The sequence below is a fragment of the Carcharodon carcharias genome, chromosome 19 (genome assembly GCF_017639515.1).
Source record: "Carcharodon carcharias isolate sCarCar2 chromosome 19, sCarCar2.pri, whole genome shotgun sequence".
NCBI classification, from domain to species: domain Eukaryota; kingdom Metazoa; phylum Chordata; class Chondrichthyes; order Lamniformes; family Lamnidae; genus Carcharodon; species Carcharodon carcharias.
In genome coordinates this window covers 9,487,578-9,511,003 of record NC_054485.1, presented here as the reverse complement: position 1 = coordinate 9,511,003, position 23,426 = coordinate 9,487,578, and the positions used below count along the sequence as shown (strand labels likewise).

The following is a 23,426-nucleotide window of genomic DNA, read 5'->3' as shown; positions in this document are numbered from 1 at the left end:
ATTGCTTGCAAGATTCCAAGTAAGAAATGTAACCATAAACCAGTTAGAATTGAAATTAAAAAGGACAATGAACTTCCTGCTGCTTCAGTTGATAAATGCACCAAGTGATGTCTTGCCACAACAGACTAAAGGGCCACCCTGTGCAGCTAGCTTGCAAACAGTGATAAGGCTTCAACTACCCCACCCAATCCCCAACCAGCTGTGTCTGGCTCAGATCATTAGACTACATAAAATGTTCTCGATACTGAATAGTTTCTGACTGAGGGCCAAGAGTGCCATCACTTCCAGATGTTTACAATGATTGTAATGTTTTCATTTATAACAAAAAAGGGACCATACAATAGTATCAATGCAAAGGTTAAGTGGGACCACGTTGTATGTTGTTATATAAAGCTGTCTCTAAATCCATTAAAAAGTATTTTATTCCAACTGATAAGCAAAGAGCCATTGCACTGTAAATCATCAGTGAAGCAATATAAGTATTCTCCTGTTAGCCCTGAATTTTTCAGTCATTAAGCAGTTTGGAATTGACCATATAATCTCACAGCATAGCACTGCAGTGTTATTGGTGCCTTTTGACTGCCCAGCAGTGCCGTACTGTGATAAAATGATAATTTCAGGCACTTTAACACAACTAATAAAGGAAGGCGTCACAGCTTAACTGCTGAAAATTCCTCAAGGGGAAACCCGCAGTTTTAAAATTGAAGGAGCACATTATGTCTCTGAAACCATTTACCCCTTCCAACCAGTTACCAAACTGTAATTAAACATAATTTAATTCTAATATTCAGTTTGTTCAAGCATGATCAGAACAGCTAGGACTCTTAAGTAACAGATGAAAAGCTGGTGTTATAAGTTGATTTTGAAATCCTTTAACAATATACTTACCCAGTCAAGCAAACACATTTAATTTAAATGGCCATCTCGAGCCTCTAAGCTCACACTTAATACTGCGGCTCAACATATTGACACATCTCTATGGATACCCAATAGCCCAGAAGTCAATGAACTACATAAACAGGGCCATTTAGTCTAGATCCCAGTTACATTGGGTTCTTGTCCAAGTAACACAGATGTCATTCTAGCCATTAGTAAATACTACCTCCAGAATTTACTGTCACCTCCCCTCCACCCAATACATTAGACAGTCACCAAATTATGTACAATTACCACCAAGGTTATCCTGTATACCTTGGGTTTCATGCTTATCTGTGGCAAACCTTCAGCTCATTTCTTCATTTAGCAAAGCTAAATACTGAGAATTGCACTAATATCTGAATGATCAAATAAGCTCCCATCAGGTACTTAGGTGGGTACACAATAGATACACAAACTGGTTTGATAACACAATGCCCTTGGAAATAGCTTACCTATGTGTGGCTGCTGGGCAGCTGCAAGTGCATACTGCTGCTGTTGCGCAGCTGTCAGCTGCTGCACTGTCAATGCATTCTGCCTCTGGAATAACTAAGCAAAAAAAAACAAGTTTTAAAACACACTGAATTTACTGTGCTTACAGCCCAATGCAGTACGTTTATTCCATTAACTAGCTCAGCTGTTGTTTCCTCCTACAATTCCATGTGCCATTTCTTATTTCAAAACTATTACTTCTCAACACAAATTTCTGAGGGAAATTCAGCTGCATTCATCCAGCAGGGAAAGACTTTCAGGGTTACCTGTCCCTTCCAAATGAAGGAAAGATGAAAAGCAAGCCCATGTTCTCGCAAAAAAACAAGCACTCTTAGGATAGCTCTAATATCACGCATATAAATATTATCCTCTATATTGAGAACAGGGATAGAGCACAATACACAGGTAAAATAACCCTGTTTCCTAGTAGCAATCAGGCACATTAGATGAACAAGAAGGGCACTTGGCACCACATTGAGGGGGGAAGGCGGTGATTTTTCATTGTAATACTGCTACGTGTTGTTGGGTACTTGGTCCTTGTAGCCCAGAGAGGCATGAAGCACACCCGTAGTAGAGACCTCTGCTGGAAATGCACAGATAAGTTGATTTTAACTGAAGAAAGGTTATACCCAAATTTTTCATTGCACAGAAAGTGACTGACTTGTAATTACTTGTTGCCAATGTAGATTTGGAGTTCCAGCGCCTACTGTTTCTCTTTTTTTTTATTATTTCTCAATAAAGCCCACTACTTACTGGAGCTTAAAAAAAGAAATATGCATTACACAAATTAAACTCCCAACAGTTTGCAGGAGTTTTTTTCTCATCTAGATGGAATATATTGTTCAGATTCCATTGGAACCTACTTTCCTCTGTGGTTAACTGATATCTGCCCAGATTATTTACCAGCAGATCCACAGTTTACAAGGTCTAAAGCAACTCTATTGATTTAGTTATAATGAATCACTTAAACAATTGCCATTTTAATAAGCTGTGTCGTCATTTCAAATGTTAAAGACACACGTAGCTTTGATTTTGAAGCTTCAATTGTAAATGCTTCCTTTGTTTAAAAAAAAAGAGAGACTTTGGTACTAAGAATTTTACTTTTGGTTAATTCAGAACTTACACGTCAGTTGGATTAACTATTAGTCTGCTATTTAGATACTGCAGTAATGACAAACTTTTTAACTGAAGGTGTAGCTGCCCGCCTCATTACAGCACACAGTCATTACATAGTTTGACAAAAACAACTAAGCAGGTTTCTAAAACAGAAATGGAACGGTGGGGGTGGGTGGGGCAAGGTGCAGCTCACGTGGCATCAGAATTATGCCTGCAATCCTCACAAACAACTACGCTGTCAATGAGCAATAATCAGATCAAGAGATTGAAGTCAACTTGGATTGCTCTTAACCACCTTCTGGCAGGCAATTTACAGAAGCCCGGCAGCAAGTCAAGGCAGACTCACTATGCAGAGGGGGGAGTCTGGTAAGAGGACAGGACAACTGCACATGAGGGTAGGGCAAGTAAAAACCTGTGACTTAAGGGGGTACAATTTCTGAATTAAGATTCAGGGAAGTTCAGGACTCCTTATCTGGTTCAATGGGCCAAATCATTACTCAGTATGCTTTTTCTTTGTATTCATTCGTAGGATGAGTGTGTTGCTGACTAGGCCAGCATTTATTTCCCTTCTCAAGAGCAATTAGGGATGGTGGTGCTGAGCTGCCTTCTTGAACTGCTGCAGTCCCTGTGGTGTAGGTACATCTACAGTGCTGTTAGGGAGGGAGTTCCAGGATTTTGATCCAATGACAGTGAAAGATGTATTTCCAAGTCAGAATGGGGATGGCTTGGAGGGCAACTTCCAGCCTGTGGTGTTCCCATGTGTCTGCTGCCCTTGTCCTTCTAGATGGTAGTGGTTGTGGCTTTGGAAGGTGCTGGCTAAGGAGGTTTGGTGAGTTCCTGCAGTACATCCTGTAGATGACACATAGTGCTGCCACTGTGCGTTGGTGGTGGTGGGAGTGAATGTTAGTGGATGGGGTACCAATCAAGTGGGCTACTTTATACTGGATGGGGTCAAACTTCTTGAGTGTTGTTGGAGCTGTGCTCATCTAGACAAGTGGAGAGTATTCTATCATTTTCCTGACTGGCGCCTTGTTGATGAAGAACAGGCTTTGGGGAGTCAGGAGATGAGTTAGCTCAGGATTCCTAGCCTCTGACCTGCTCTTGTAGCCACAGTATTTATATGGCTAGTCCAGTTCCGATTAATGGTAACCCCCAGGATGTTGACAGTGGTGGATTCAGCGATGGTAATGCCATTGAATGTCATGGGGAGATGGTTAGATTCTCTCTTGTTGGAGATGGTCATTGCCTGGCACTTGTGAGGCACTAATTTGCCACTTGTCAGCTCAAGATGAATGTTGTCCAGGTCTTGCTACATTTGGACATGGACTACTTCAGTACCTGAAGGGTCGTGAATGGTGCTGAACACTGTGCAATCAGTGAACATCCCCACTTCTGACCTTATGATGGAAGGAAGGTCACTGATGAAGCAGCTGAAGATGGCTGGGCCTAAGACACTACCCTGAGGAACTCCTGCAGTGATGTCCTGGAATTGAGATAACTGACCTCCAACAACCACAACCTTCTTCCTTTGTACTAGGTATGACTCCAACCAGTGGAGAGTTTTCCCCCGTGATTCTCACTGACCCCAGTTTTTTCTAGGGCTCCTTGATGCCACACTCAGTCAAATGCTGCCTTGATGTTAAGGGCAGTAACTCTCCCCTCACCTCTAGAGTTCAGCTCTTTTATCCTTGTTTGAACCAAGGCTGTAATGAGGTCAGGAGCTGACTGTATGAAGACATACTGACCAGAAAATGGTTGATTTGATGCCCAGTTGAACTGAATTAATGGGTTAATGGCGGGGGGGGTTGGTAATGTTACTGGGCTAGCAATCCAGAGGCCTGACCAATCCTCCGGAGATATAAATTTGAAATAAAATGCCAGGTTATCGTAAAAACTTATCTGGTTCATTAGCATCCTTCAGGGGTGGGCGGGGTTGGGAGCAGACCTGACATCCTTATCCATATGACTTCAGATCCGCAGCATTGTGATTGATTCTTAATGTGCTCTGAAACGCCACAGCAAGGTACTCGGTTATATCAAACCGCTACTGAAAAAATGCACTGTGGTTGTACCTACATCACATGAACTGCACGGGTCAAGGTGGTTCACCATCACTGTCTAAGGGCAATTAGGAACAGGCAATAAATGCTGGTCTTGCCAGCTATACCCACATTCCAAGAACGAAAATAATAAAGCTGATCCAAGCTCAAGTAGCATTTGGGAGACTAGAAACAACTCAAAATCCAGCCAGTGTTCCCGCTTGCCATCCACAAGGCCTGTGTACATGCCAACATTGGGTGAGGGATGTACTGCACTTGGGCTACAACGTCAACATAGTCAAATAACCTGCCAACACTCACTGTCTACATCCACAGAACAAAAACCATTTGGGCAAGGGATTCCATACATAGTGATGTAGAAATTATTACAGGGAAACAGGTTGTTTAGCACAAGATCATGTGGTGCTTACCCAGTACAAGAGTGGTAATCGTAATCTGATCATTCCTACACTACTTCTATAACCCTATCCCCCTCCCATTCCATCAACTAACCACCACATATTTCTTAACAAAGAACAGAAAATGCTGGAAAATCTCAGCCAATTTGGCAGCATCTGTGGAGAGAGAAACAGAGTTAACGTTTCGAGCCCAATATGACATGTCTTCCAAACTCATATTTCTTGAGTGTTGAGATTATCACAGTTTTAGTCAGTAACTTGGAAATGCAATCACTAACTCTAGTAGTATTTTCTGCACTGTATAAAATCAAAGTTTCTCCTGTGCTCTCTCCTAAGCCTCTTATATTTCCTCGTATATCAAGGTCCTTGTATTCTGACCTTCTCAACCACTGGAAAAAAGTTGGTTTCTTTCTACTTCAAGGATTAAGCATCTTTTCTGAATTTTAAAAACATCCATCAAATCATCATGCAATTTCCTCTGTTCTTACGTTAAAACTATCCTCCGCTCAAGTATAATCACTACATTATTTTTTTAAAAAAGTAACTGGAATGCACTACCTCACTTTGTCACTGAATTCCACCTTTCAGGACCTTTGGAACTGTACTCCAGCAGAGCATAAGTCGTGCACAAAGAGGGAATTGGGGAGAAAACTGAGGGCGGGACAGGGGTAGAAAGTGAAGTATTTCAGTTCGTACCAACGGTTAGTACGCACATCTCTGTCATCGTGGAATAGACTAGTCAAAAATGAACCGATGAGTGCTTTAATTCTAACTCAAACTCTCAGCGGTGCAGGTGTAAGGAAACTAACCTGTTGTTGTGAGCTGTAGTCAAACAGGCTCACAGCAGCCGTTGCAGAATCCATTTGCACCTGGCTACTGGAGTAATCAAACTGCAGAGAGTCCAGCCCAACAGGTTCCATAGAATCCAAGGGCACATTCTGTGACTCAACATTGTTGAAGTCTTCTGTAGGCTTTACATTGTTGCTGTTGGTCAGCTGACCGAGGCCTTCTGAACTGTTCTGGTTGGGTCCAAGGAGATCGACTACTTCGTTTGGGGAGGTCTGGCAGCTGCCTGGGGTACGGCTGCACAAAGAAAAGTTACACAGCATTCAGAAATCTTGTCATTAGTAATGCTTGCATCATAAGTCAAATATATTTAACAGGACCGCACAAATTTAAATCAGTCACAGAAAACTAAGGGAAGAATAGGCAAAACAAATGTGTGTTGATCTGGAGGTTTGACTTTACATAAAAGATCTTCAATACAAGATTTTGCAGTAATTGTTTGTTTTGCACAAAGTGTTAAAGACAGTTTGGATGCGTACTGACAGTCATCTTGCAGCATTAAATACTGAGGTATTTTTAAAAAGATGAATGCCACCCCCATGAATCAATAATCGAGTTTCCACAGTTGGCACAGAGTCTAAAATCCACAGGATAAAGCTTTGTTTAATGAGCAAATGATACATGGCTTAAGGAGATAAAATATGCTCTTATATAGTCATTGAGCCATTTAATACGAATCAAAAAAGTTTCACGGTAAGCCATGTGCTGCTGACAAAGGGAAAACAGAACCACAGAATGTCCCACAAATGCAACATTATGTAAAACATTTTAAGGTGGATCACATGCTTGGAATTACAAAAAAATCTAAGTGTCCCCTGGTTGGATCCCAATATAATGTGGAGTACAATAGGAAAAATGGCCAATTTTCTGTTTCTTTCAACAGAATTGGAATGAGGCCATTTATTCCTTGAAAGGTCTGAGATTAAATGGGGTAGAAGATTAAAGAAATACAAATATATAAACCACTCAAAGTAGCAAAATTTATTAAGGCCATACAAGAGTACAAAGAAAATACTGAGGTCCATTTCTGGAGGAATAAGAATAGAAAAGCAGGAAAAATGTTGAATTTATATAAAACCCCTTGGCTAGACCCACAAGTACAGCTCATAATTCTAATTTCCAGAGGCTGGGAATTCTGCGGCAAGTGACTCACCTGCTGACTTCCCAAAGCCTGTCCACCATCTATAAGGCACAAGTCAGGGGCGTGATAGAATACTCTCCACTTGTCTGGATGAGTGCAGCTCCAATAATACTCAAGAAGCTCAACATCATTCAAGACAATATAGCTCACTTGATTAGTATCCCATAAACCACCAATATTCACTCCCTCCACCAGTGGCACACAGTAACAGCAGTGTGTGCCAGCTCAAGATGCAGTGTAGCAACTTGCCACAGCACCATCCAAACTCACGACCTCGGTCATCAAGGGCAGTAGCCACATGGGAACACCACACGCAAGCTCCCCAAGTCACACACCATCGCATGCAAGCTCCCCAAGTCACACACCATCTTGACTTGGAACTATACCACTGTTCCAGCACTGTCACTGGGTCAAAATTCTGGGACTGCTGTGGTTCAAGCAGGCAGCTCATCACCATCATCTCAAGGGCAATTGGGGATGGGCAATAAATGCTGGCCTTGCCAGTGATGCCCACATCCCACAAATGAATAAAAAACCCAAAGAGCAGTAAGTTACGCATCCTTGTGTATCATTCAATTACATCATAGCTGATTTGTATCCTAAACCCACCTTGGCTCCACATCCCTTTATACCTGTGGCTAGCAAAAATCTATCAATCTCAAAGTTAAAATCATAAACTGTAGCTCTACTGCTTTTTATGGGAGAGAGGTCCACACTTTTACAACCCTTTAAGTGAAGGAATGTTCCCTAACTTCTCTCCTCAGTGACTTGGACAGTGAGTAACTTATGACACCACTGGATATACCACAGTAATTGGAAGCAGAATACCATCATTTTATCTCTCTACTCCTTACTGAAAAAGCATTCCAGAGTATAGATATGCACGGGGGTTCAGATCTTAACTGCTTAACAGATATTACACAGCTTGCATCTCCTTCTTTACGCCTACCTTCAAGCTAAATTCACTTAATTCAGGAGTGAAATAAATCTTCTGCACTGGCTGATTAAGTCCAATATTGTGCTAAATTGACACATACTTGGATAATAAATTTTGTTTCACAAGTGAACAAATGCATGAATGGAAAAATACTGCATGCAGCAAACATTAAAGTTTTATTCTATTCATGACACATTCCAATTCCTGTTACTCTTGTTAATAACAACGATTTGCACCAGTGAGATTTTGGTCTTGTGGTGATATTCATTTGAATGGAGCTCAGAACAAAAGTATAAAATCAGAATACTTTATCAGTTGTCAAGATTACTGTATCTAAGATGCATCAATCTGGAAGACTATGCAGTGAAGGAATGGAATGGCAACAGCTAGTTACCACACAGAAACACAAACAGGCAATTCAACCCAACCAGTCCACATTGGTGATTTAACAACCACACGAGCAGTAACCCTATTATCATGTGCCTAACCTTTTTCCCACATCCCTTCGTTCTGGATCTCAATCACTGGAATAAGTGTTTTTACCTACTCTATGCCACCCCCTCAAAATTTTTAAAATGTCTGTTGAATCACCCTCTAATCTCCTCTATGCTAAGTGAAACTGCCCCATTTTCCCCAGGCCTTTGGGTTACATTTGTATTTCCTTGTACCAAGCAGCACACTAGTGAATCTGCCTTGCACCCGCTCTATTGCCTCGACATCTTTCTTGGGGCATGCAATCCCAAATTGCACAAAGGACTCAAACTGTGATCTCTGCAAAATGTGTATTCTATTTTGCATCAGTGAACTTGATGTAAATGACAGCAGTTGTTTATTTTTTTTTATAATGGATCATGAACCAGTAGAGCAAAAGTTGTCAAGGTTGGACCGGGCAAATACTGGTGTTGCAAAGGAAGAACAGTGCTATTTCAAATCTCGGTCTTGCAACTGCACTGCTCTGGTCCAGCTGTCATTGCATGCAGACATGTTACATATGTGGGATATATTACACCTTTTTTTTCCCTACTGCTTAAGTGTATTTAAATCTCATACAATATAATGTGGCTGCTACTACATGTGTTGACTTTCTTTTTATTAGCCACATCCTCTACAGTCAATTGTACATTCAACATTATTATTTTTGAAGGCCAATTTTTTATTTAAGGGGAGGTGGGGGGGGGGGGGGGGTTGGAAGGAAGACAAGACCTGGCCTGATTAACGTTTACAAACCTGCCAAGAAATTTTGCTATTTGCCACAAGGTTGATGTACTGGGTAATTCTCAAGGTATGGAAAGTTATGTAATCTGAACGTGCCATTCTTGTAGCAGCTCTGGAGCATGGAGCAAGTCTTTGGACAGAATGCAGCATTGTCATTTGTAATATCTTGTTTTCGGAAGAATTCTGATATTGGCTCAAAGTGAAAAAAGGTTACCGCAGTTGGGCAAATATCCCAATAAATCCACTGCAAGACTTTGCCATATTCACTGTTTTTTAAAATTCAAAAATATTCTGTGAAACAAAAGTATTGTAACCTTTCACTACGTACCTGAAGTCTTTAACATCAGAATCTATGCCATTTTGTACCACCAGACCGTTTGTTTTATCGATCCCGTCGTCTTCTACTTCTTTCAGGTCACCCATCTTATCACCATCGAACGAAGATTTTCCTTTCTTGTCTCCCTTTTCATTATGAGCCTCAGCATCTCCCGAACCCTAAACGGAATGGGCAAAGGGGAGGGTGTGGGAAGAGACAGGGAAAACACCTTTTATTAAAGGTAAAGCGCTGTACCAAAACAGTCACAGGTATTATGCCCTTAGCTGAAAAAGTGCACAGATCACATAGCATCATTGTTATTCCTCTGAAGCAAGGAGAGTACCATAACACAAAAGTTAAGCAACATGATTTTGAAAGCACCACAATTAGCCTCCAGACAACATTAAACAGAGATAGAACCAAGGAAATGCACTGGTAAAGCAAAGTTAAAAGTATGAAGAATAGCTGGGTTAATGAGTTACAACTGAGCAACTTCACCACAGGAGCACATAGTGAAAGAGAAAATGAGCATTCCAGTGACTGAGTGAACAGGGCTACTCTTTGCATATTAGATTTTTATTAAGCAGATCACACATTACAGAAATTATCAACTTGGAGAAGTGCCCAAATGGTTCAGAGAATTTGGCTTGATAACTGAATGGACATTCAGGCCAGGAAGGTTTAAGATTGTCTTAACCTGGGCAGTGGGAGGGCAAGAATGGACCTTGGGTTAAAGGATCAGGGAATCACCTAGGATTTCCATTCCTATCTGTTAACTGGCACCCTGCATCAGAAACATATCGATGCATGTGGTAGATATGTGAGGGCAAAGCTGCGATGAGTGTGATTGTCTCTTTGGCTGAATAGCCTGACAACATTTATCCTCAATGAACAAGGACCTCATGAGTGAGTTACCACAGGGTATCCATGAAAGCATAATTTAGCAAACAGCCAAGCTTTGCCCGGGAGGTAGATGGGTTGGGAAAGTACCTAGGATTATATGCAGAATCTCAATTATATACACTCAAACTTCAGACATCACTTACATTTTTCAGAATAACTTCAGAATCTGCCCTTTCAAACTTGGATTGTACTTGGAGATCAATTTGAACTGTATAACACCAGGGTGAAGGACTAATGATAGCGCTGGGATCAATTTGAGGAGATGGAATAATAAGTGTCACAAAAACCACATTGTACGACACCCAAGTTACTGGTTGAAGTGTGTGGTTTTTCTTCCCTCCATGGTTGCAGACGCAGTGTTACTACAAAGCAAATGCTTCCAATACTCACAAATGGTCCTTTCCTGAGGCAGGGCTCCAGTTTTTCCCCAGGGGAAGAGCTCAGCACATACTCCACCATGCTGACACCCAGCCCTCCACTTTCAGACCGTGGAGATAGGACAGAGTTGACCTCGTTGCTGCCATGAAAACCTTGGCCAGGGCGTCTCTGCACCATGATTGGCTGTGACACAGAGTGATCTGACACACAGAGAGAGAGAGAGAGAGAGAATTAAAGAGGCATTAGTTTCCTGTTACTAAAATGACGTATTGCGTACCAGATAAACTGGGCACGGAACTAAGGACATCTTGGAGCTCCACATAAGCTCAGTTACAATTCATCAGAAGACAGCTGCACGAGACGGGGAAAAACCTGCCCATATGCATCAAAACGTAACTGGTTCTCCTTAAATAGTAAACCATAACACTGAATGCCAGTAGTCCTAGACAGCAACACTCTCTGGTACTACACTTCTGTTCGACGTGCCACACTCGGCTTCAGCCAAATGAGTTTCTTTTGTAGCTTCAAAAAAGACTTTCCAAAAAGGAATTGCCGTTCAAAACTAATTCTAAAATAGCTTTATTAAATCAATTCCAGCTTTAACTTATATTCAATCCATTCCAAATCCCAGCATTTGAGAGCTCTTAACAGCAAATAGATTGTACATATTGGTTAGTTGCTTGCACACACTAGGAGATCTGCCTGCGCTATTTTGAGGCAACTCTCACATCCTGAGACTCTCCTGAAAATAGCAATAGCACAGATAGATAGAATACTCTAGATATGATAGGTCATCCTAAAGCTGAGTCTTCCTGCAAACGTATGCAACAAGATCAAGATCAAGAGCAGTGCCTGGAGCAGTCGCTGCCAATATAAAAACTGATATTCACATTTAATGAAAATGTTAACACATGTAAAGTGCTTGGCTCTTTCCCATCCACAACATACGAATAAAATATGCACTTGTAATGGTTCAACATCATATCCATTTCAGTCTCCTTTCCAAACAGCACTGGGTGTGTACCTGCACCAGATGGATTGCAATAGTTCAAGGCGGCAGCCCAACCCACCACCACCTTCTCAAGGGCAATGGGAGAATGAGTAACGAACGCTAGTTTTGCCAGTGACAGTCACATCCCACGAAAGAAAAAAAACTGTTGGGCTCATTTTTTTTTTGGGAAAGATGCATTTACAAAATGACTTGTTTAACTGAACATCGGAATGGGAGTAGGTCATTTAGCACTCAAACCTGTTCCACCGTTCAATGAGATCTTGGCTCATGTGAAATCTAACTCCACTTAGTTCCATTTCCCTTAATATCTTTGGATAACAAAAAACTATCATTCACAGAGTTAAAATTAACAATTGATCCAGCAAAAGAAAGTTCCAAACTTCTACCAAGTGTTGAAGTGTTTCCTAATTTCACTCCTGAAAGATCTGGCTCTAACCTTTGGATTATGTCCCTAGTTGTAGACAGCAGAAGTTGCTTTTATGTTCCCGAAGTGCTCCCCTTAACATCTTAAAAACTTCAATCAAATCACTCAAAATCAAATTGATTGGGGGGCTATTGGGCTGAGCAGGAGTTCCATGCCAGTGTGGGGAATCCCATGCAGGGGGGCAGACGGGAGCTGCTTAGTTAGTTTTGGGGGAGGGTGGGGGGGGGAGAAGAGAGAGAGAGAGAGAGAGAGGAGTCAGTATGGGTCTTTACAATACTTACCCATAAGTTAGAGGATGTTTTTAATTCTTCTAACTTTTCTGGGTAACTGTGTAGAACACAGCTGGAACCACCCGAAGTTTGCAATTTAAATCACATTTTCAGACGGTTCCCAGCACAGGGCAATTGCCAAAAGGAAGTTTGCACTTCTGGGCAATTGTCATGCAACCCCTTACTTGGGAAGTTCCAAAAGAGGGGTTCCCCAGTACATCTTTGGGGTGCTCCCAATCCAAAGCTGGGGAGATCGGAAGCTACGGCCCATTGATATTGGTTAGGACATCGAGAATATTCCCCTGCTTTTCTTCAAATAATATGTACCATGGGATTTTGAACACTGACCTAAACAAGTACAGTGGGCTTCAGTTTAACCTATCTTCATCAAGCAGCACTTGCTCAGTGCTGTACCGAAGAGTCAAGACTAGACTACGCACTCAGGTTCTGGACTGGCTTAAACATACATGCTTCTGACTCAGGCAAGAGTGCTACCATGCAGCAAAACTGACATTGAGGGATATGTTGAGGAGTCTATTGGTCCTTTCCACATCCCAAAAATTCTTGGTCTAAATTAAAAATAAAAAGATAGCTTCAAGTACCCGAAGGATAAAGATCTGGTGACCCAGCATTGCACTGGAGAAAAACGATCAATTAAAACCAACACTATGCAAAATCACCTTCAGAAAAGCAACAAAACTGAACAGCATGATCTTAGTTTCAGTTCCACAGTAAATTAAACGTTTTCTCATTTATCCTGTATTATAAATCATCCAACTAAATCATATGACATTTCAGCTTTTAAGAGCAGTGGCTTATTCAAATTTTGCTTTTAAGATTCCATAAAATGCACAGCTAAATTAAGGTGCAAACCATCCTTGAGGTCAATATCAAATAGAAGTGTTTTAACAAACTTAATTGACTATCCTCAATCAGACCTAATCTAACCATCGTTCTCGCCTGAAACACAGGCAGCAACTGCACCAGGAGGCTTTTTAAATGATGAATCACATTTTTTCTATGGACTCACACTGCATGCGTACATAGATAGTTATTCAAGCAATGATGGTACAATTTTAAGCAGCATTGCAATCATTAAGCAGTGCACATCAGCATGAAGAAAGACCACCCAACATCACCTCCTAGCAGATTTCCTATTATATTTTCACAAAAGACAGCGTAAGATCACTAACTTAACATCAGAGTCCACCAGAACAAGCAGGGAATAGACATTGAGCAGCTAATAGTTTAAACAAGTTTGTTTATCAACCAAAATATTCGCTGGAAATGATCTATAAGCACTCTGCTAGGCTTGCACCTTGAAACAATAGCATAGTTTCCCAATAACTCTTACAATCTTAGTGGATAAGGAAAGACTGGAGTTGCTTAAGCTTTCAGTCTACAGAGAGGGTGGTGAAGTTAGGAGGGGCCAGTAACTTATTAAGGTATACAAAGCAACAGATACAAAACGTGTACTCAGTATATTACTTCAGTTTCAAACAGGCTACAAGGACAAGAGACCCGAAATTCTGAGTGTGTGAAAAGTTAATGTAAGACAGAACTTAAAATTTCCTCATGGAGAAAGACAATAAATTATCTACCAAGAACTTCAAGAGAGTTCAAAATGCTAGATCAGGCATGTGGAACATCAAGGAAAAAACATGATGGACTTTCCCATTTGTATGAACAAGAATCTTAGGGTAGAAAAAGGTCAAGTATGGCTTTATCCCTGTTGCAAACTTGTCATTTTAAAATGGTTCACATATTTCTCCCACCACACTTAGAATATATTTACTGTTAAGAAACCCACGACATGATCCAACTGAATGGTATTTCAGGAGGCTCTGTCAGTAAACTTTACACACATTGAGCAAGACACTTTAAAAGCACTTGTATCCAGAAACACAGAAGAGTGGCTTGTTGATATTAATTCCATTTACTTTGATATTAATCCTTAACATTTAAGAAAAAAATTAACCTAAATTTGCTTTTTTGCTAAAGCTCCTTACCTGAAGCTCCCCATGCACTGTCCCGCCACTGATCCCCAAGAAATATCCCTTTAGGTCCATCCTTGTTTGTGTCATCAGACTCCCAGAATTTCTTACCAGGCAGAAGCTGCTGCGTATGAAAAAGAAAGCATATGACAAAATAAGACATTTCTCTTTAGTTGTTACACAACATTGCAGGACCCAATACCTATCAATAGACAGAACAATAGCAGGACCATTGGAAAACTGCTTAAGATTATGGCAAATACCAGAGTGGCTTCCCCCCGCCCCCCCTCTTCGTGAATAAACTGTAGGCTTATCTGATATTTGCTGGTAGAATATTCTTTTGCTAAGTCAAGTATCACAAAATTTGCCAATCTCCTCAGTTTGGCTGCACATTCTTTCATCTCCCTAATACTCCCACTGGTGCAGATCTCCAGCCCACCTGAGCATCTCTTTGGCAGCCGACACTTGGCTTCTTACCACAGGCAGGAGTCACTGATCGGGGACAATTATCGTAAGGTCAGGAATGCCCAGTGCAGTGCATAGTAGAATCTGATACCTGAATGAAACAACAATATTGACTTGGAGCTACAGCTGGTACAGGCAATGAGCCAATTTAATTTTACAAATTGGCATGTTTACGGCCTGCAATTTAATAAAAAACGGCAGCCACAATTTTCCACTGGCCCAGCTCATCAAAGATCTTAAAAGGAAAAACAAAGATATTACAGACTAATTTCCAACTAATAGAAGACTAGCAACTGGTAAAAAAAAGCCACAGGTGAAAAGGTCCCAGGTTCAAATCCCAATCAGTGTTGGGTTTGTTGAACTTAGACACCATATGATATAGCATTTCTCCTCTGGAGAGGGGGTGGGGGTAAAGAAAAAAATCATCCACTAACAAGAGCACTCTACTGAAAAACGCACACAAATGTTCAATGAGCATAAGGACCCATCATTCTCTAGGTTCACTAATGGAGAATTGGAGAATGGACACTCGGTGCGATACAGGCGGGATATGCGCAGGGATATGTGCGCCGAGGAACAATAGCCTGCAGCAGTCAATGTGTCTTCGAGACATGGAGCAGAGACAATTGCAACAAAAGTACACACACTTGAATTTAGCCTTCCTCAATCAGTGTCATCAGAAAAGAACGGCTGCTGACAATGGGAAATTGAGAGACTGAGCAGCTGCAATACTCCAATAATTTTAATAACTTTCCTGGGTACATGGATAACTGGTGCTGGGCAGACAGAAAGCCATTTAAACATAGCATATGGGCAAGCAGAAGGCAGACCAGGAGGAGTGGGAATCCCTGAGGTTTTTGTCAATCTTATGCCATTCTCCAGTGTACGAATGCACAAGAACAGAAATTTCTTAAAGGGCCAGTGGCTCTTGGTGAACTCCTCCCCTTCCCAAAACAGATAGCAATTCTTGCTTATTGTGGGCAATGATTAAATATGGAAGAGAACACAATCTATACTGCTTTTGTCATTTAATACTGAAATCTTTCCAAAACTCTGCTGTGACCACACACTATCTCACTTGTCCCCCTGAACAAAAATTTTAAAGCGCCTTTCAGCAACACTTCACCCAGTTGCTGGTGATTGCTGATTTTTAAAAGAAACAAATGGTGGTCATATTTTAATCTTCAGTTTACGAAACAAAAAAGTAAAATTCAAATATTGCTGACCAAAGATTAACAATGTTGTGTCCAGTTGATTACATAGAGACTGCAATCAGCTCAAAGTTCAAGCATAACTAGCGACTGTTACAATTCCTACTGTACACGTCAATGACCTAAATAGTTGATTAACGTATTGCTTCATATGACATCTGAGAGAGCTGGAACCCAGAGTGCACCTAAGAATCGCATGTTTGAGATCAGAGATAACATTATCTTGTAGTGACATAGACTGTCGCTTTTTAAAAAAAACACTCTGCCGGGTTCTGACTCAAATGCATTTTAAGAAAAATCATATTTTATGTTGCTTAAGGCTATGCAGAGACCAGGTATATAGTGCGAATTTAAACCTGTTGAAGATTTTGTGCATATTACACTCCTTAAACTGATTTATGCACCTTGCCAGAGAATATGCTCCCCAAGCATCTTACATCTAATTTTTTTTTGCCATGCTTCACTTAAAATTCCAAAAGTTCCTGATTGAATGCTTAAGAATAAAAGGCTTCATATATGTTTGTACACCGCTGGCACTGGTTACCACAAACAGCTACCAGTCAAGGTTTAAAAGAAGAAATGTTGTTCCAAATGGAGCCTTTCTGCAATTTAGCAAGTGTGTAAACTTTCCACTGTTTATCAACAAGGTCAGAACATTCAAACTTGGTCATTAATTGAGTGTTTTTGAAGTGCTAACATTCTATGAAATAATTCAAAAATTGGGTGACTGAAGAAAAAGTACAAGGCATTTGCTCAATATGGCTCTTCCCTCCAAAATCCCACCCCCAGCCTCCGACAACACATCGCACAGAATAATCACTCATCTCATCCTTTCAATGATTTCTGAATTTTTCCCAGCGGCAATGGATATCTTAGTAAATCGACACTGCAGAGCTGTAAAAGCACCCTTCACCACCATATCTATATTGCAGATAAATGCCATAATTACCAGACATGCAAACTCAGGTGTTTTCAGTTGTGATGAACAAAGCCAAGTTCCTACAGACTAGCAACCAAGAAAGTATTAAGATGTTTTATTGGCCTGAACACTGGAGAAGAGTGCCTCCCTATAGCAGCAGGGGCAGGCTGCCTTCTTCAATGGACAACGGACAAACCATTCATGTCAGTATGCATCCAAATGGCCCTGAGAAACCACTTCTTTTGATGCTGATGATATCACTGGTCACCTCATTGACTTAATCTTGGGCAACGGCAGTAATTCAACTACGGGGCACAATTATGGTGTTTTGATTTATATAAACAATTTATGTTCCTCACAAAACAAACCGACTCCAAACAGCATATCTCAGTGACACAAAGCCATCAGAAATAGGTGCAGCCACCAGAAATTTCTTGATGCCTGTTCAGAACATTGTCTGTGGGAGATGCTTTAACAGTGAAATTCCCTCCCTAACATCACCACAAATCAAGAAGTTTCAATTATATTCTGCACCAGATATGAATAAAATTCCCCTTTAGTTTTGAGCTTAACTAATCATACCTCCTCTTCTGCAGGTGGCTGGTTTTGCTTTGGTACAGTCCCATGGGTACTGGAAGTAGTGGTACTCTCCCTCGAATAATCATATTCCACGTGAACAGTGAGTGAAAGCAAGCTACCAGACTGAGCTAACTACATACATACAGCAGGAATCATTGCGGGCTGCTTGGAAATAGGAGCACCCAAAAATGTTCCCTTCCCTAGCTCAGGGCTGCCAAGAGAAATTTCTTCACTCCAAAGGGTTGTGAATCGTTGAAATTTTCTACCCACAATGGCTGCAGATGCCCATTGGAGAAGTATATTCAAGATTGAGATTGATATATTTTTGGACACTAAGGGAATCAAGAGATATCAGAATAGGGCAGGAAGGTAGAAGAGCTGAGGTAGATGATCAGTCATAATCGACTGAATGGCAAAGCAGGCTCAAGGGGCTACATGGCCAATTCCTGCTCCCATTTCTTATATTCTTAATAAAGGAGAATTAATTTACCTCAGCTTTAGGGTGTAGTTACACTACAAGGACTGACTTCACCCACAGCAATGTAAAGGGATCCACTGCACTGGTGTGAGACTCTGCTCTAGTTTGGCAATGTGAATTCACTGCGATGTCAAATTGGGTGTTAACAAATGCTAGGACCTCCTACACTTATGTGGAACTGATTTAAAAGTTTAAGAGAAAGCGGACACCATCTAAATAGTTGAAGCTGTTTTATATTATTGTTCTTTTTGTACAAAAACTGGCATTTACTGCACAGCGCCTTTCATGTTCTTGGATATGACTAAGCACTTCACAGTTAATGAGCCTATTTTTGAATTGTATTCAAATTGTTAGGTAGGCTAATTACCACAGTATGGCTGTACAAAAAGCAACAAGAGGAGGGGCCAGTCAATTCATTTTAGTGGTGTTAGTTGAGGGGGTGTTGGCCAGGACATTAAGCAACCCCCTTGTACGGCCCTCACCTTGTTCATTCACTTCCACCTGAATAAGTTAAATGTTGCACCTGAAAGATGGCACTTCGGGTAATGTAACAGTCCCGGACTGAAGTGTAGGCCTAGACTGCATGCTCAGGTCTTGAAGTGGAAGTAGAACCCTCAACCTCCTGACTCAAACGTTAGGAGTATTAGTTACTGAAACAATGTGGATTTTAATTTGAATTCTGGGAGCCCATTGACAATTGGAAACTCACTCTTCTGAAGGTAGGCGGATAAACACAGGTTAAAACTGGTTACACAGGTCTGTTGCCAGGTTATGAAAAATAGATTTAACAGAAAGACAAACCTCAAGATTTAAAAAATATGAAATCAGGCAGCTGAATTAGCCACGTCAGAACAGTGTGCGCGCTGTAAATGCATGAATGTCTAAAAGATTCACAATTTGTATTTAAAATGGACAGCGAGCTGCTGCAGCTTGAGACCATTGCCTGCTTCTGAATAATCCTTTCAAAACACAGGTGTCCTAGGCACTTCTTCCATAAATGTCTGAATAATACTGAATAACTGAAGCCTCAATAATCAAGATGCCTTAGTTCAATTCTTTCACGTAATTAAAACTGGGAAGTACACTTTTGAAGAATTATCTAACTGAAATTGGACAACTGGCTTAAAGCTTTGAACAAATGCAGAGTTAAAAAAAAGGAAGGTTGGGGTGGGGGAGTTCAATGAAAAGTGATGTGGCACTTAAGGATACTTATATGAAAAGCAGGCAGAGAAATGAAGTCGGCAAAAAGCATGAGACTTTACCTCCGGGCCTCAAGGTTACTGACATCCAAAAACACCACACTCAATGTTGCTCCCATTAAAAATTCAGACCACCACCACAATGGCAGAAAACAAGTCACAGATAACTACACTGGCCTTAAAAATTACACAACAATCCAGTCTACAGTTTTCTCAAAACATTTCTGCACACTTTTAAAATATTTCCTGTGGCACGACAATTGATTTCTACAGTACAATCGTCTATATGCACATCTGAAAATTTTAACTATTTGGCCTCATCAGCTCAATGTGGAAACACAACTTGCAAGGTTGTGGAAACTTTGGAATTAGACACAATAACATTTTGTGAAGGGGCAATAATGTTCCTCGGATAAAGCGCAAGCGCAGATTCCATCTGGGAATTAAAACGATGTTGCACTAAGAATTAAAATAACTTAAACCAGGACTGCTCTAGGCTTTAGGGAATACATCTGTCCCAGTAAGTGCCAAATGACTGGGTCAACTGTGCAGCAACAGCAGACCATTATGAAAAACCTGTCCCCTCATTAGAAAGACCAGGATAACCGAGTTACTTTACTTACATTGCCAATCCTGTAATCAGCTGAAGAGCTCCCAAAGTGTTGTCACTATTGAAAATACTGGCCATTAAATTTCAGTCCAATTCTAACTGATCAGGAGATAAAAGGGCACAGAAACAAGCTAGTGGCACAAACGTATAGTGCATACTAAAATTCATCTCCACAGCAATAAAACCTTACAACTGCTTAAAAAACCTGATAGGACTTGGTGGACCCCTAATGGCTTGCCACTGTGCTGTAACATTCCACCATAGAGAGTTTTCCACCTTCCCCATACCCCCATCCAACCCACAGTGTAACAGCCATCTTCTCTGTTTCCACAGGGTTAGTGGCTGTTGTATGCTACAATAGATCGAAAATTCCAAAATTAGTAACTAATCTCTAAAATAACTCTTTTTTTGATCTGTGCAGGAAATAGGAGTGTGCATATCATATGACAGAGGAAGGCATCTTTGCTGAGTTCAAACTGGTTCTCCCCCAAATCCTGCACACAAAAACTTGTATTTATATAAGCGCCTTCAACAAATAAATTGGCCCAAGGAGTGCTATCTAACAAACTTTTACATCAAGCCAGATGACCAATAGCTTGACCAAAAGAGGCAAGTTTCAAAAAGCGTCTTAAGGATGTGAATGGCCTGGAGAGTCTGAGAGGTTCAGCGAAGGAATTCCAAAGGCGAGGGCCAAAGTAGCAAAAGGCACAAAGCGAAGAAAATCAGGGGAGCGCAAGGGGCCAAAATTGGAGGAGCTCAGAGACCTTGGAGGCTTGTAGGGCTGGAGGAGGAGTGAAGCCATGGGGGTGGAGATGAATTTATAAACAAGGATAAGAATTTTAAAATCAAGAGATTGCCAGACCAGGAGCCAGGCTAGGTCAGCTAACATAGGCGCAATGGTTGAATGTGACTTGGTGCAAGTTAGGATACAGGCAGAACAGATTTGAATAAGCTCAAGCTTACGAAGGATACTACATGAAATGCTGGCAAGGAGAGAATTGGAAAAATTGAATTTGTATGTTTAAAAAAAAGCTTGAATGAGGGTTTCAGCAGCCAAAGAGTGAGGCGCAGTGCTCTTAACAGTGGTGGAAGTAGGTGGTCTTGGAGATGGTAAGGACATGGGTTTGGGTCTCAGCTCACGTTCAAATAGGATCAAGGTTGTGAACAGTCTGAAGTTAAAACAAAAGATGCTGGAAATACTTAGCAGGTCTTGCAGCGTCTATGCGGAGAAAAACAGAGTTAATGTTCAACCTGAGTTGTTAATTCTGTCTCTCTTCTAGATGCTATCAGACCTGCTGAGTATATCCAGCACTTTGTTTATATTTCAGGTTTCCAGCATCTGCAGCATTTTGCTTTTGTGAACAGTATGTTTCAGCTGCCGACACTGGCCAGGAAGAGGGATGGAGTTGGTGCTTTCAGGAATGGAGTTTGCAGCAGGGACCAAAGGCAGTGGCTTCAGTCTTCCCAACATGTAACCAGAAGAAATTTTTGCTCATCTGATACTGGACATTGGACAATGTGCATGACAAATCAGAGACAGCTGAGGGGTTGAGAGTGGTAGTTTGTACAGTAAAGCCGGGTGTCAACTTGACACTGTCTTTTTGGATGCTGCTGCTGAGGAGTAGCACGCAGTTGAGAAATAGGGCATATGAAACTTTCTAGTAGGAGTCAAAGAATAGCTAACAGGAATAAGGCAGCTCAGTTGATACATTTTTCCCACTCATCAGCCCAGGTAGTTTCCCTACTACCACAATTAGCCAGTTCAGCACATGGACACAGGCCTCTCTTATCTGTATGATTCAGTACCACACCTGATGATACTTGCACCAAATTAACCACTGAGAAGTTCCAACAAGCTAATTATTTTAAGTCACATTTTTTCCAAAAAAAAACTGACAGCATTTCATGTTACTTCTGAGCCACTGGCATCAGGGGCAGTTAAGTTGTATTAAAACTTCAACAGCTCGTGTCAGAAGACAAAAGTATGCCAGTTCTTTCAGTTGGCTAAGAAAAAAACATTTTCACCATAAAAATTGAGAGAAATCAATTTCACAGCAAAATAGCCAATACAGTAGCAGCAGAAAAATCAAAGAATGTAATAAAGTCACAAAATACAACTGATCCATGTTACTAACTTACTGAGGAGTTCAAGATCAATAAGAAAATTGCTGTTAATGACCTTTCTGTGGGACAGTACTTTTTCTGGGCTGAGAATCAGGAGCAGCATGTATTGCAAAGCCAAAAACCTCAGTAAATATATACGCACACAATATGCCACCGTTTCCAACCTCCCCCCAGTGCCCATTTTCAGCACCAACTCACCTCTCCCATACTCCGTCCTTCTAATGCCAGTGCTTGAAAGTCATGGTTCAGCTCATCCATTGACCGTACCTGAAGAAAAATAAAACCACATACTGAAGGGAATCAAGGCAAAACACAGACTTAAAACATAAGGAATTTTTGAAGGGCAACTCTTCCAAAAAAAAAAAAATCGATTGGCACCCTAATTTTAAAGCAGTGCGGCTGCTGGACTATAATAGGGACATTCAAACTGGCGATTCAAAGTTATCTAAATTCACTAGAAAAAGGCACTCTTCCACTGAAGACTAACTACTTCAGCATCATGAACCAGTCGGGAAGGATTTCAGACAGTCCAAAAGTCACAACTGGACATTTGGGCAAAAACTTGCTCCCCACAGGCATCTGTGCCCTGCAGCTGGAGGCAGACAGCCAATCCATTGCCAGGTCGCTGTCACTCTGAGCTAATGAGTGCAGTCATGCTACAACCTGTATTTCTAATTTGCTGCTCATTCCAAGAGAGATATCTGGTCTGTTTGGTGCCTCCACAGATCCATTCCCAAAACTAGAAAGTCAGCAACACAAATCAAGCGTGTTTTTCTTATTATGGAGTTGCAAACTCAGAAAATGTATAAGAATTGATAAATGCACCAAGGCAGAAATGACTTATTTGGTTTCATCTAACATTGTCGGACATGCAATTGCCATTTAAAATTTGTTTTCCCCGCAATTGTGCCACCTTAAAGTCACGCCTCAAAGAGTTTATGGTTAAAACTATGAAAATATAACCAAAGGAATAAGAACAATTTGTATTTCAGCTGCTTGATGAGTGTAAAACAGACAAGGCTGATATTCATTTACTAACTGTGTGCACACATAAAGTAAAAGGAACAACTTGCATTTATAAAATCCTTTTCATGATTTCAGGACAACTGAAAGTTCTTCATAGCCAATGAAGTAGCTTTGGAGTGCAATTACTTTTGTAATGTAGGAAACGTGGCAGCCAATCAAGGTTCCACAAATAGCAATGGTTAACCAGATTATGCTTTAAGTGCTGCTCAGGACAGCAGGGGAAACCGACTCCCCTTCTTCAAAATAGTGCCGTAAAATCTTATGCATCTACCTGAGAAGGCAGAAAGGGCCTCATTTTAATGGCTGATATGAAAGACAGCACCTTCGGTAGTGAATATCTTCTCAGTACTGCAATGGAGTGTCCGCCTAGATTATGTTTAAGTTTCTGGAGTGGCAGTG

At 41.0% G+C, this 23,426-nt stretch overlaps 1 protein-coding gene and 1 non-coding gene across 2 annotated transcripts in view; both read right to left on the bottom strand.

Moving 5' to 3' along the window:
* Nucleotides 1–23,426, bottom strand: part of LOC121291547 (pumilio homolog 1-like) — a 97,013-nt gene that overhangs the window by 41,325 nt on the left and 32,262 nt on the right. The window contains 6 exon segments of the mRNA XM_041212901.1: nt 1,371–1,464; nt 5,791–6,064; nt 9,449–9,615; nt 10,730–10,917; nt 14,432–14,540; nt 22,200–22,268. Of these exon segments, the coding sequence (XP_041068835.1) occupies nt 1,371–1,464; nt 5,791–6,064; nt 9,449–9,615; nt 10,730–10,917; nt 14,432–14,540; nt 22,200–22,268 (901 nt within the window).
* On the bottom strand, nt 205–289 carry LOC121292037. The gene has a single exon (XR_005946163.1). It is a non-coding gene; the product is annotated as a small nucleolar RNA SNORD103/SNORD85 (small nucleolar RNA).